Source organism: Epinephelus fuscoguttatus, linkage group LG23 (assembly GCF_011397635.1).
Source record: "Epinephelus fuscoguttatus linkage group LG23, E.fuscoguttatus.final_Chr_v1".
In the NCBI taxonomy this organism is placed as follows: domain Eukaryota; kingdom Metazoa; phylum Chordata; class Actinopteri; order Perciformes; family Serranidae; genus Epinephelus; species Epinephelus fuscoguttatus.
The window spans coordinates 16,407,659-16,420,765 of record NC_064774.1 but is presented as its reverse complement, the minus strand read 5'-3'; the positions used below and the strand labels follow the sequence as shown (position 1 = coordinate 16,420,765).

Sequence of the window (13,107 nt, the reverse complement as noted above, 5' to 3'; positions counted from 1 at the left end):
GATACCACGAGACTTGAACTCATTACACTCTTCGAAATAAACGTGCTGACAAGAATCATATAGGGTTCTTAGGCTCGTCCTTTCGGCAGTATTTCTTCAGCCTTTCCTCAAACAAAGCTTGTCTCCCTCTTGTGATCAACAGCCACATAACGAGAAGGAAGACCATGAAATGTTCGATGTTCTCCACTGACCGACCAGCTGATTACAACCACGCCTGCATATAAAGGGTACTGTGTGCGGTGGGTCTAGGTACCATATATGAAGGGGTACCTTTGGTTCCAAAGGTAACATACCGAAAGTGTTTGGTGGAAACGGGGCTATAGGGGAACCTGTTTTGGTTTTTCATAGAACCTTTTACAAAGATGCCACCTGGAACCCTCGCAGAGCATTTCACCTAGAAACAAGTAAAATGCTTTAACTAAAACCATCAGTGAAAGGTTCCACCCAGAACCCCCTATCAGACGTTCTACAAAGAACCCTTCAATGGCGTAATTACAGCAAATTAATTACTACTTTTACTTAAAGATCTGTACTTCCTCCACCTCTGCATTATCTTAAAATCATGTGTGGACAGCCCCTAATTGAACATGATTTCTCGTCTGGACAGTCAATGTCCAGAGCGATGACTCACCAGGTAATATCTTCTTGGCCACTGTCTTTATAATGACAGGATAGTGGGTCGTTAAGCTCGGGATATTTCTCAACCTCAGTAACGAGTCTCTCCTCATCCATTCTTCATCACACACGAGACACAGCAACAGCTACAGAGTTCTCATTACATCAATGGTGAGGAGAGGAGTTGAGCTGCCATAGGAGCAGAGAAGAGCTGCCACAGGAGTTGATATGTAGAAGAAGAGAGCGAGTGGGGCAGCGAGGTTAGAAATAAGACATTAAGTGCTGTGGGGCTGCGCATTCAGGAGCGTTGACACGTGTCTTGCCGCTAGTGTTGGGTTGTACATTGAAAATAGTGGGAGTGGGGTTTTTTTGACGTGCTAAACGTAACTAAATCCATCCATGGGTTTCTACCAAGATCCCTTTAAAAGTCCATGGGTTTCATCTACAACCCACTCAGGAGGGCTACAAAAGTATCAGATGACTACAATACCCATAGATCTCCCTCACTGATCATGGTTTTAGTCTAAGAGGTTGATGTGGGGCCAAAGGAACCACGTCCAGCAACCTCGGGCTTCATAAGGTCCCAAAAGGGCCGTAGCTGATGTGGTCCAGAGTAACCCACAACTCTCATGGTTCATAATCATGTTTTAGAGGGTGGGAATTTCATAGAATTACTACCACAGCCTTTACTGTTTCAGCCTTTACTGTTGCAGTTGGGTTGGGCCTCAAATGATAGTGAATATATCAGCTGTGGCAGAACACAAGTAAAATGAACTGATTAAGGGGGTTTCTGATACATCTACATTTGGAAATACCATTTGAAACTTTGAGAAAAAGCCATCAGTTCATCAAACCTTTAAGAACTCTTTCTTCCAAAGTGTTTTTGGAAGAAATGGGTTCTTAAAGGAACCATTAGTCTTACAAAGCATTAAAGAACCCTTTCTTCAAAAGTGTTCTTCAGAAGCAAATGGTCCTCTCCCTTTGGGTAGAAACCTTAAGTAACCCATTTTTCTTGTGTATAGTACTTATTCGAGGGCAGTTAGGGGTCATGTGTGCTTTACAGACATTACCCTTCATATAATTTCTTCCCAAACCTGCTGTGGAACTTTTGTTCAGACTTGCCGTGAGCAACAGACAGGCGGTGACTGTGCCAGGAAAACTGGAATGCTGAAAGACGGTTGTTAAATTGACTTTCAATCAGTCTGTTATGGCTTACTCAGCCTTTTGGCACACAGGGTGTATTCTTAGCCCCACCTTTTGCTTCATTTGGCATAGTCAGCAAAAAGCAAGTCAGGTTAAATGTATTTATGGAGCGCTTTTGGTTGAACGGGTTTATAAATGAGCGGCATAACAAGAAACAAATGACACAAGTCCAAATATAAACTTAATTTGCTGATCATAGATTTTACGACATAAGTACAGTAATAATTTTTAAAGGTCCTGTATTATGCTCAATTTCAGGTTCATACTTGTATTTGGGGTTTCTACGAGAATATGTTTAAATGCTTAAAAAAACATTATCTTCCTAATACTGTCTGCCTGAATATACCTGTATCCAAAAGTTATTTATGCCAGGTGTGGTGCCATGAGGCAGTTTAGTGCACAGGACAAAATGATTGTCGACAACGTTTTCTTACAGTGCGTAAAAGACGACATGACATGAAGTTTGCGTTGGTTTGGATCGTAATACGTTTTTGGTGTTAAAGTGTAGTAATGGGAATACGATAAGAATAAATCGGTCGGTAGTGGACCGTGCAAGTTGTAATTTTGGAAGGACTTGGCCTGTCACTTTGTTTCTTTTATTTTTATATTCTCAATTAACCTCATTTAACCTTTTCCCTGCCTGGTGTGAGGACTATGGATCATCAGTAAAGGAACCAGAACACAAGTCAACTCTGAGACACCTCACAGACTAAGTGGCCTAGGAACATCTGACTGAAATGCTCCGTTGTGGCGCCTGTCTCTTTAAGTCCCCTCCTGAACTGCTCTGATTGGTCAGTGTTTCTGGGTCTTTCACATCTGCTCTCTCTGCACTCTTACTGCAGGGGGAAATGACAACCAGCACTGTAGCTGCACTTTCTATCTTCACTTGAACTGCAGTGCTCAGCAACAGCTTGGATTCATCCATGTTTACTTCCTGTCAGCTGATGTCATCCACATACACTGCAAAACATTCCAACAGGAAATACAAAGGGACGGCAGTAGCTCAGTCCATAGGGACTTGGGTTGAGAACTGGAAGGTTGCCAGTTCGGGATCAAATATGGAGTGTGGACTGGTAGCTATAGAGGTGCCAGTTCCCCTCCCGGGCACTGCCTAGGTGCCCTTCAGCAAGGCACCAAGCTCCCGACTGCTCGGAGCAGCCCCCACACTCTGATATCTCTTTATTTAGTGCATGTGTGTGTGTTTTCTGGCCTGTCTGTGAAAAAAATTGGATTTCCCCTCAGGGATTAATAAAGTATGTCTTCTTCCTCATCCTCTCCTTCTTCATTTAGAAAGTTTTTTTTAGGTTTGAAATGGTCTATACAGTCTAACTGTGACATCACAACTTCCCTCAAGTATTGATGGCTCGTTTAAAGGCACAGCTCCTGAATACGGACTGTGTGCACTGGTCTGAGTTTTTATATAGCACCTATACCTACTTTACATTCAACAGACATAGAAATCTGACTTTTTACAGTAGGGACTGTTAAGAGTGTAAAAGCAGAGGATGAATCTGAGGACAACAATGAGATAATGAGCCCTGTAAGGTCTGCTGAATTTACAAGCCTTAATTCCCTGATGATATCTAGACACTTACAATTAAGGGACGTCGAAAACAAACTATTAAACTCACTTACCGAGTGATTTTGTGGTAGCAGGCCAAGACCCGAGCCATCTCCTCGTCAGAGAAGTTCTCCTCAGATGCATCCGTCTCCGTGACAACCAGAGCGCGTCCCAACCTGTCCACTGTACCTGTGGTGGGGAAGCATCATATTAAGCATTGACAGGGAAGGCCAAGAGAAAGTTTAGTCAGCTACATTGATTTATTTGTTTTGGGGTTTTCTTCCTGTAAGCTTGTCAGTTTCACCCACCTCTATTAAAAAGGATAAACTAGCTACATTTCCAATAATGCTTCCCGTAATGCTTTGGGGGATGAAAGCAGGAAGTAAAAAGTTGCCATAAAGCTAGTGGGTTAGCTGTGGGCTACACCTTAAGCTCTGTTTTTTGCATATATATGTTTACATTTTATAAAATTTGTACCATGACAACTTGTGCAGAATTAGCTATTAACAGTTTGCACGGTTAGCATGGATGTACAGATATAAACTTGTGGGTTACTTTTAATACTAAAGGAAACTTCTGGACATGATGTAAACTTAAAAGGGGCGTCTTTTTTTCTAGGATATCTGAGTGGATTTATGGACTTTTATATGTGATGGACATTGAAGATATTGATATACCAAGAGAATGAGGTCACACTGAATCTAACAGTATGTGTATAATGTATGTATGTTCAGATTTGTCTGACTTGTGACTCAGAAAAGAAGTGTGATTTTTGATGTAAAATTGTGCTAATCAGATGGTAAGAGGTAAGGACCTACCGTACTAGCCTACCAATATATGATACTGGACAACAACAAAGTCATATTTCTACAAGACTAACTGTCCAATTTGAGGTTTGAGCCGAATTCTAACTAGCATAACAAAAATCCAGAAAAGGAACTTGCCTGTTAACTTCAGTTTCCCTGACTGGAGAAGCTCTGTGTCCAGTTCCCTCAGCAGAGGAGGCTCTTTAGACGTAACACCATTGAGTTGGTCAGGACATGTCTCTCCTGTCCCTGCCTCCTCATTAGAGTGGTTAAGTAAGGATGTGCCTGATTGGCCGTTGCAGACAGGCAAAGATTCGGCATCTTTCTCTGTTGAGGGATGCAAAAGTTAAAGAAAACACTCTATGGGATATTTTAGGGACCTTTAGTTCATGCATTATCACCAAGTTTCCTTCAGACCTGCTCTGCTTTTCCTTGTGTCTTCTGTCCCCTCATTTGTTGGAGGCGGTACTCCATCGGGTTCATCTGTCTGATTTCTTTGTTCAGACTGGTTCTCCTCTGTGATTGGCAGCTTTGTCAAGTCAGAGGAGGTAGTGGGACTTGGCTGAGTAGCTTTTCCCTGCTGTTTTGATCCCTTCTGGTGTCCACGGCCACCAGACCTAGCCCTCCCTTTGGCCCCCTTTCCCTTCCTTTTCCTCCTATAGACAAAGCACAGGAAGGTACTAATGAGGTGCAACAGACAGTTAATAATTTGTATCACTTTAGAAATCACTTTGTTTGGATATAATGTCCCTCAGAGGGTGTCTTTGGTACCACTGGTTTCAAGTCTATATGTGTGTGACTTCAAACAATCTATATGTCGTGTGCAGAGTTTGCACCAAAGTGTGACTTATCTGTGCTTTCATATGGAAGTGTGAAAAAGAAAACAAATAAGAAGGAGGAGTGCCTGTAAGAAATACAACAGTACCTTGGTGCTCTGAATCCTGCAGTTTTAACTTCCTTTCCTCTGGGACAAACTCTGTCCTCCGTCTTCCCATCATCCCTTTCCTCCGTCACCTTTGGGTTGGAGGAATTCTTAAGTTTAGATCCACTGTTGGTAATTTCCCCACTTTCTAAAACTCCAGTAAACGGTCCCTCTGGTGCGTCTGATGTTGGGGTGGTGGCATCACTGTCTCCACTCAGTGGTTTATCTGTATCCTCAAAAACAGAGTCTGAATGAGATCCGTGATCTGAATGGCCCTCTATAACGTGCCCGGCTTTGTGGATCGTCAAGTCAGGGATTTCATTCGTGGCCAAACTTTCGCCACTCTCAGAGTCTTTACCTCTATGATTGTCTCTACACGATGGCGTGAGGCCGTTGCTATCTCTCTCCTTGCCCACGCCAGGCCTCCTTTCTTTGAATGGGCTGTCAAAATAAAGCCGGTGGCTTTCCAAGCCCTCAGAGTCTCTGCTTGTTTTATCTCCTTCATCAGAGTCGTGGACAGATGAGGAGTAACACCGCCTCCCTCTGCCAGGTTCAGGGACTTCTGGTTGAGGCTGAGGTGGTAAAACAACCCCTTTTGGGGTAACCATGTCTCTTTTGGCACCAAGGACAGCTCGAAAGCTTCCTGACCCTTCCAGCTTTCCATATCCCCAAGCTCTCCCCTTCCGGAGTTTGATGGCTTTCCCTCGCCTGCACAGAGGCAAAGTCTTGGTCTTACAAATTCCATGCATCTCCAGGTACCTCTGCCTTGTGTCAACCCCTCCATCGGGGCCCAATCTGGGCTCCAACAGCTCCACATAGTCCCCATCCAGCTGAGGGTGCCTCGTCGTCCGCCCGAGCCCGTCTTCACTGCGCCTTCGTCGAGAAAGCCCAGGTTCAGAGTCCAAACCGTCTGGTGGTAAACCATCATCTTCCTCCTCATCCCAGGACCAGGAGTCAAGTTCCCCAGAGGATGAGCCACCCCAGCCCCCGAGGCTGCTGCCCCCCTCACTGGGAAGACGGTCGGAGCCCTCGTGGCTGGACATCAAGCCCAGCTCTTCGGAAGGGTCGTGGATGAATTTTGGGTAGACAACTTCTTTCCACGGGAGTCGAACCACACCATCACATGTACTAACCAGGCAGGTGTCAAGTCCTCCTCCAACTGTGCAAAGATGAGAAAGAACTATGTCAAGCTCATGTTCACAGAGGGTACACATTAGGCAGAAAAGGGTCCTCATATTTAATAAGAGGAGGTACCACCATAAGATACATGAAAACCAAATGTGTAAACTTTTGCTGCCCTTCTGTAGCTCTAATTTTGGGTTATTCTCACTATTCACCACCTGCTGACGCCCATAAATATCTCCTTTGTCTTGTTGCCCTTCCACATGCCATCCCTTGGTCATAAACGTCTTCTAGCCATCTGTTTCTCTTCCCCTGATTTAAGTGTGGTCTTCTTCACGGTCATTACTGACTAACTAAACCACAACGTGTTAATCATTTTCACTTTAACACCTGATTACAAGCGTAAATGTGGCTTAAACCCTAAGAGAAACATCAGTGGAGACTTTTCCAGACTCTTAAAGCTCATTTATACTTCCTTTACTTAGAAGTAAAGTAAAGTGGATAAGCCTGTTTCAAAAGTTGTAAATGTCACTGCCTTCATACTTTCATGCTTCTTTTATGTTGGCATTGATACAGCCAATGGATGGCACTAGAGGGCAGGGTCAAAAGTTTCAGACAACAACAAACAAGTTGGCAGTGGAGGGGGTCGTAATAATGTACCTTTTAACAGAGGCAGTGTTGTAGATAGCGGTGGTCTGTGAGGCCATTAAATACATAGCAATATGTGAACGGACGATTCTTTTCACTATATTTCAGTTCAGTCAGGAGCACCTCTCTGCCCTTCCATGGCAAGGCAGGGAGAGCAGCAGCAAAGACCCCGAGGAACAGAGCTGAGCTTGACATCATGTCCTGCCTAAACTAACACTATGCTCAATATTTGTTCCATTCCGCCATTTTTTAACTGCCTTCGTTCTCTCCTACGGTTGTGTCTTGCTTGAATTACGCTGTAATGCCCTCTTGATTTTTCGATGGTACTTCTCCCTTGTGTCCTTATCCATAAGCTTTCATAAAATATGCAAATAGCGGACAGAATGAATGCAGAGTATATGTGTCTAAGGTTAAACATAACCTAAAAAACTGAATAATACTAACAATTTATGTTCAGAAACAAAATGAAAGAATTAAATGTCACAGGAAGTTGACTTTTTACCTTCTCTCTTGTGCCCCCGTTCTTTGTTGACGCTGTGGAGCCACTCAGTGGTGAACACAAGGGGGTGCTGTGATTCGGGTACCAAAATTTCCTGAACGGTGCGTCCCCCAGGGGCCAGACATTTTAGTGCCAGGCGAGGGCAGCGCGTAGAGAAGGGCACCACCTGCAGGTAGAAGTCATTACTGCGCAGGATCCTCCAGTCCAAGGTTGAGAGCTGTACCACCACTTTCTCGCCTAAACACAGAGGCCAACCGGAGTGAAGGAACAGGCAGCCCAGGTACTGAGACTGTGATGACAAGAAGAAGAAGAAGAAAGGGAGTGTGTTGAATGTGTAGATACAAAATCAAACCATCTGCATGACACTAAATCCTCTCTCTGCACCTCTTTACGTTGTGTAGTGCGCTCTCTGCCCTTTAGAAATGTCACCTTTAGAGTCCCCTCCTGCCACAAACTATCCTATTTAATGCTCACACACAATCTTGCACTCCCATTCACAAGCCATAGCGCACATGACCCAGTTGGAGCTTGTCTGCATGGTTGTGTTTGGCATTCAGTTGAGTCGAATTTCTAGAACTGATAACGCACCAGTCAACACTATTCACTAGCTAAACTGGCCAAAAGCCAGTGCCACATACAAATGTCAGACATGTGACTCACACAGTGTTTTCCAGTGCTTAGCTGGCATGACACAGTGAGAAGACTCTGGATAGCTGCAGAGAGTTAGTGCGAGTCAGACAGAAACATGCAGATGACCGGCTCTTCACAACAGCCAGCCACTGTTGAAAGAGTCCACTGTTTCATTAGAGGAAAACACATTAGGTAAGGCTGAGAAAACCGATCTAAATCCAGCAAGCGAAGCAACACAGGTCTAAATATAGAAAATCCCACACTTACTCAAGAACTGTGTGGATTCAGGTGAAGGACAGAAGGCCCCTAGTGTGATCCCTGCGCTATCAGCTGATCTATTAAAAAAAAAAATACCGTATTCCATCTGCTATTCCCGCCTTAATCAATCCTGTGTCAGATCTATATCCTCTCCCTCGCAGTCTGCACTATAAAACTCATCCAGAGCCTCTCTCTGCTGTTCCCAGCCACGTCTAATCGACTCAGGGCTGCTCCCCCTCCCCCCTCCATGCCCTTCAGACTCACGAGACATGATCAAATTATATTCTTTACTCGACCTCCTCCATCTTTCCTTTTCTGCCTCTGTCCCCTATTCAGTTTCTTTCCTTTAAGTCCTCCCTGTTGCTCTACTGAAGCAAAGTTTCGGGGCAAGCAACAGTCTGATATCAGTCAGGGTGGGTACTGAAAAGCATGTGTGACTTTTCCCCTCTTAAAAAGTTTGTCTGCCTTGAGTCACTCCACATTCTGTAACTCCCTGCGTCCTCTGGCCCTCCTCCTACTCCTACCCTCAATGTACCCCAGTGTTTGCTCCGTCTTCCTCGCCTCCCGTTTCACCAAAAAAAATTCCTCAATCAGTCCACTATAGTCTGCAACCTCCAGCATCTTCTCTTTTTTCGTACGCACGCACGCACACGCGCGAGCGTCCTGAATGAAAGCCATGTTCATTCTCTCCTTCGACTCCCACCGCTTCTCTGTTACTCACTCTCTCTTTCTCTCACAGCAGTAACACGCTCACATATGGAAGAAATTATTGTCATGACTCACAGTCTAACTCCCGTCCCAGGCAGCTCCACTAAGCGACAATGAAAACATAGTTTGCTCACAATGCCTGCGCATGTGTGTGTGTAAGTCTCGAAGAACTGTAAAGGGAAATATGAGACAGTTCTTAGCCTCCAAGCTTGTTCTAAACAGTGTGTGTTGTTTATCTGTGTGTGTTGGAACGTAAAATAAAAGGAATGCTGTTCAGTATAAACCTCAGAGCTTGGAGTTAAGTACATGTTGCATCTCATTTGTTTATCTTTTGTGTGTGTGAGGCTGAAAGCGCAAAGGGAGCGATGCAAAGGCACAAAGTGGAAGCTGCGTGTGTTTGCACAGTGTATCCAGTGTCATACCATTTCCACGCATTGGCTTTTTCTACGTGGGAGTCTGAGAATTACAACCAGAGCTCCTTTATTCATGCTTCATGTCGCTGTATTTCACAAATCTGTCGATTCAGTGGAGCTCCCAAAGGCAGGAAACCACCTCTTTTGTCCGCGGGTCACAGAGGCTGGTAAATCTCAAATTTCACAAGTCACTTTCATTAATTTTACCGGCCAGCTAGAATTTAAGAGCAGGCTCGACCCTCCGCAGCGCAGGGAGGAACTGTCACACGTGCTAAATTATCAAAGCCTTGAACTTTTCTTTGCACTGGTGTCTTCATGTCACCAGGTGCTGTGATATGAGGCTGAGGTCCTGACACTTAAACCCCGTTTCCACCAAACACTTTCAGTATGGTACCTTTGGAACCAGACGTAAGCCTTCAGACATGGGCACGTCCCTTTGGTTAAAAAGGCTGATTCAATGGCGGAGAATCCTGCAGAGGAAGTTGCTATAGCAGCACTGGCCTACGCTGCAAAGCAACCCCAAAAATGGAGGATGGGCTTGTCAAAACTACAGTGAGTCTGAAAAAAAGTCTGACAATTACCGAAACAAAACCCACGTCAACATCGGCAAAGCATTTCAGAGATTGAGAGAAAATGTTGCTAACAATTTAGCCTTCTGCTAACTAGAGTTGTACCGATACCAGTATCAGAAATGCCTCCGATACTGCCTAAAATGCGGTATCTGGTATCGGCGAGTACAGTCTATGACCAATCCGGTAACACGTAATGCCTCAAGTCATTACGCATACACACGCTACAGGCAAACGAAACTGAAACGGAGTGGAGTTTAAAAAGCATTCTACTGTAGCCTTTAAAATGTCTTTTGACCAAATTGTGTGGCTGCACTTTAACCTGTGTCTTGATCTGTGTCAACACTGGATAAGAATAATAAAAAAAAGTTTTATGGCATTCATTCTACTATTATGTATTTATTTCTTAATATTTTCCATAGAGTTTTAGGAGTTGAGACATACAACAATTCATATCCCATCCATTTTTATTTTACGCGCTGGTATCGGATCAGTACTCGGTATCGGCAGATACCTGAGGTTCAGGGATCGGAATCGGTATTGGAAGGAAAAAGTGGTATCGGTACATCTCTACTGCTAACCAGAGGCTCACAGGCACAGCATCAATTTCCTGTTTACGTAGCTAACGTTAGCTAGAGCCTCGAACCACAGTACCTCTTCCGCCTCACTCCCTGTCGCTACAGACCACCAGCAACTCCAGAGACAGACCCCCAGTAAGGGGCTGCCGCAACACTAATCCTGCCTACCTCAGCTTTGACTCACTTGAGACTTGACTTGACTCGACACTTGTGAGCAAGTCAACTTTCTACCTGCTAATTTCCTGGGGCTGGTTGCACAAAACTCCTTAAGTCAAGATTTTCCTTCAAGTCCTAGTTAAGGTTTCCTTAAAATAAAACGCGGTTGCACAAAACACCTTTAAGTCTTCTACTTAAGGTTTTGGACTTGCCCTTTAGACCTGAAACTTGACTTGAACTTGTGTTAACTGCCTTGGCATTGCCCTGAAAACTTAAAAACAAGTCTAGTCCTTTGAACACTTGAAACTTGACTTGAATTTGTTCTTTAGGACTTCATCTTGACTTGGACTTGTCTCACCTGGCTTGGATTTGCCATGAAATACCTATAAAACTAGGACTTTAGACTTTATTTCTAACGCGTCTTAAATTAGTTGAGACTTGGTTGCCCCGAAGACGTAAAAACAAGCTAAGCCTTGACTTGGACTTGCCATGAAATACCTACAAAAGAGCCTCATAAGGACTTGAGACTTGGTTTCAAACTTGTCTTCAGTGAGCTGAGACTTGGTTGCTCTGTCAGCTGTACCAGTACACACATGTGAAAATGAAATCAAAAAGCTAACAGTTGACAGATTTCTCACACTGGTCCTTTTGCACTTGACAGCTGATCCTGCTCCTGATTATACAGCTGTGTGTGTGTTCTCATCCCCAGTGTTTGCAATTTAGAACTCACGCAGGCGTGCTGCTGGAGTTTGTGCAGGAGGTGTTTGGCAGGAACGAAGTAGTCCAGGAGGTAGCGAAGACTGTCGTGTTGATAGGTCGACTCCAGGACTGAAAAGACCTGGCAAAAAAAAACATCGATTGCAGTTGTATTTAGAGCATTTGATGACTGTATGCACGAAACAAAATTCTGTACTCTTTACATATCATTCACGTCTGGAGAAAACCTTTCATAGTCAGAATATCAGCGTCTGATAAACCAAGAGCAGCCTTTGTTTCAACTAGTCCTCCATGAATTTTTGTATCCACTCAAATTTGAAAGTGTTTCATTTGCCCAAGAGCAGAGGAATTTCCTCAACCCAGACAGCACGTAATCGGAAAGGCTGCTTCATGTTATTCATATTATTTTATCAAGTCATCAAGCAGCTTTCTCAATAGCAACAACGAAATCTGACTGGAAGCTAAATGGCAACTTGAAACAAACTTTCTCATAAATGCAAACAGAGAGGGCTCAAAAGCTTCAGCTCAGAGGCCCCTACTGTAAGTTCACTGGCTCGTAGGGAGACAAAGCTAAAAACACTAATAAACAAATGTGACTTTGGCTGTTTGTAATGTTAAGCTGGGGATATTAGAGCCTACAGAAATGACTTAAAATGCACCTGTCAGAGATTGCCTGTTTTGTCCAGCTTTGTGTAGGCCTGCCATGATAACTGCATTACCACCTATCGGGGTCAGCAAAAAATGATCAAGGTCATATTTGTTAAACCTACATAAGAATGTCACCAATATTTCAGCCAACATGATGCCAGAAGAACTGGAAAACTTAGAGCTAAATTGTTGCTTTGCACTGTTTGTTAACAAACTAACCATTGAGAAACTGGATTAAATCACTCTCTATACCCCCTGCCTAATATTCCATGTTTAGTGGCATCTCGCAGTGAGGACTACAGATCACAACCATCAGAAACTTTTCCCGGTTAGAATTCTTTCAGTGTTTATTGTTTAGGAGGTTTTAACCAGGTGCCGAAGAATCCGCTAAGGTCTCTTCCTGGTGATTAAAACCAATGCAAACGCTAATAAAAAGTAGTTTCATGTTACAAATCAGTGTTTCTCAGATGATGTTTGGCATGTGTTGGAAAGGCCATTAGCCCAGCACTTGCTAATGTGTGCTCAATTTTGTGCTCTGATAACTTAAGACCCAAACGTTCAGGATGTTGCTACCAGGAGCCGAATTACTCACAGAGGTTTCTCCCTCTCCAACACAAATGGACCAAGTTATTTAAACAAGTTAAACACTGAATAAAGCAGTTTCATGTTACAAATCAGTGTTTTTCAGATGCTGTTTGGCATGTCTTAGAAAGGCCATTAGCCCAGCTCTTGCTTATGTGTGCTCATCTTTTTTGCTATAATAACTTAAGAACCAGACATTCAGGAGGTTTTTACCAGGAGCCGAATTACTCACAGAGGTGTCTTCCTCTCCAGCACAAACAGACCCGTTATTTAAACTGGTAAAAACACTAGCCCTATCAAGACCCAGTGTTTGGTTTGTCCATTCTGGGCTACTGTAGAAACATGGCGGTGCAACATGGCAATCTCAATAAATTAAGACCTGCTCTCTATGCAGATATTGAAGGCTCATTCTAAGGCAACAAAAACACAACAATTCTTATTTTCGGGTGATTATACACTAAAGAAAACATAC

General features: G+C 43.7%; 1 protein-coding gene across 1 annotated transcript in view; it reads right to left on the bottom strand.

Annotated features, from left to right (window-relative positions):
* Positions 1 to 13,107, bottom strand: part of arhgef40 (Rho guanine nucleotide exchange factor (GEF) 40) — a 68,180-nt gene that overhangs the window by 41,321 nt on the left and 13,752 nt on the right. The window contains exons 3-8 of the mRNA XM_049568416.1: positions 11,419 to 11,526; positions 7,380 to 7,665; positions 5,111 to 6,266; positions 4,603 to 4,841; positions 4,324 to 4,512; positions 3,454 to 3,568 (exon numbers count right to left, since the gene is read on the bottom strand). Of these exons, the coding sequence (XP_049424373.1) occupies positions 3,454 to 3,568; positions 4,324 to 4,512; positions 4,603 to 4,841; positions 5,111 to 6,266; positions 7,380 to 7,665; positions 11,419 to 11,526 (2,093 nt within the window). The remainder of the gene's footprint in view (positions 1 to 3,453; positions 3,569 to 4,323; positions 4,513 to 4,602; positions 4,842 to 5,110; positions 6,267 to 7,379; positions 7,666 to 11,418; positions 11,527 to 13,107) is intronic.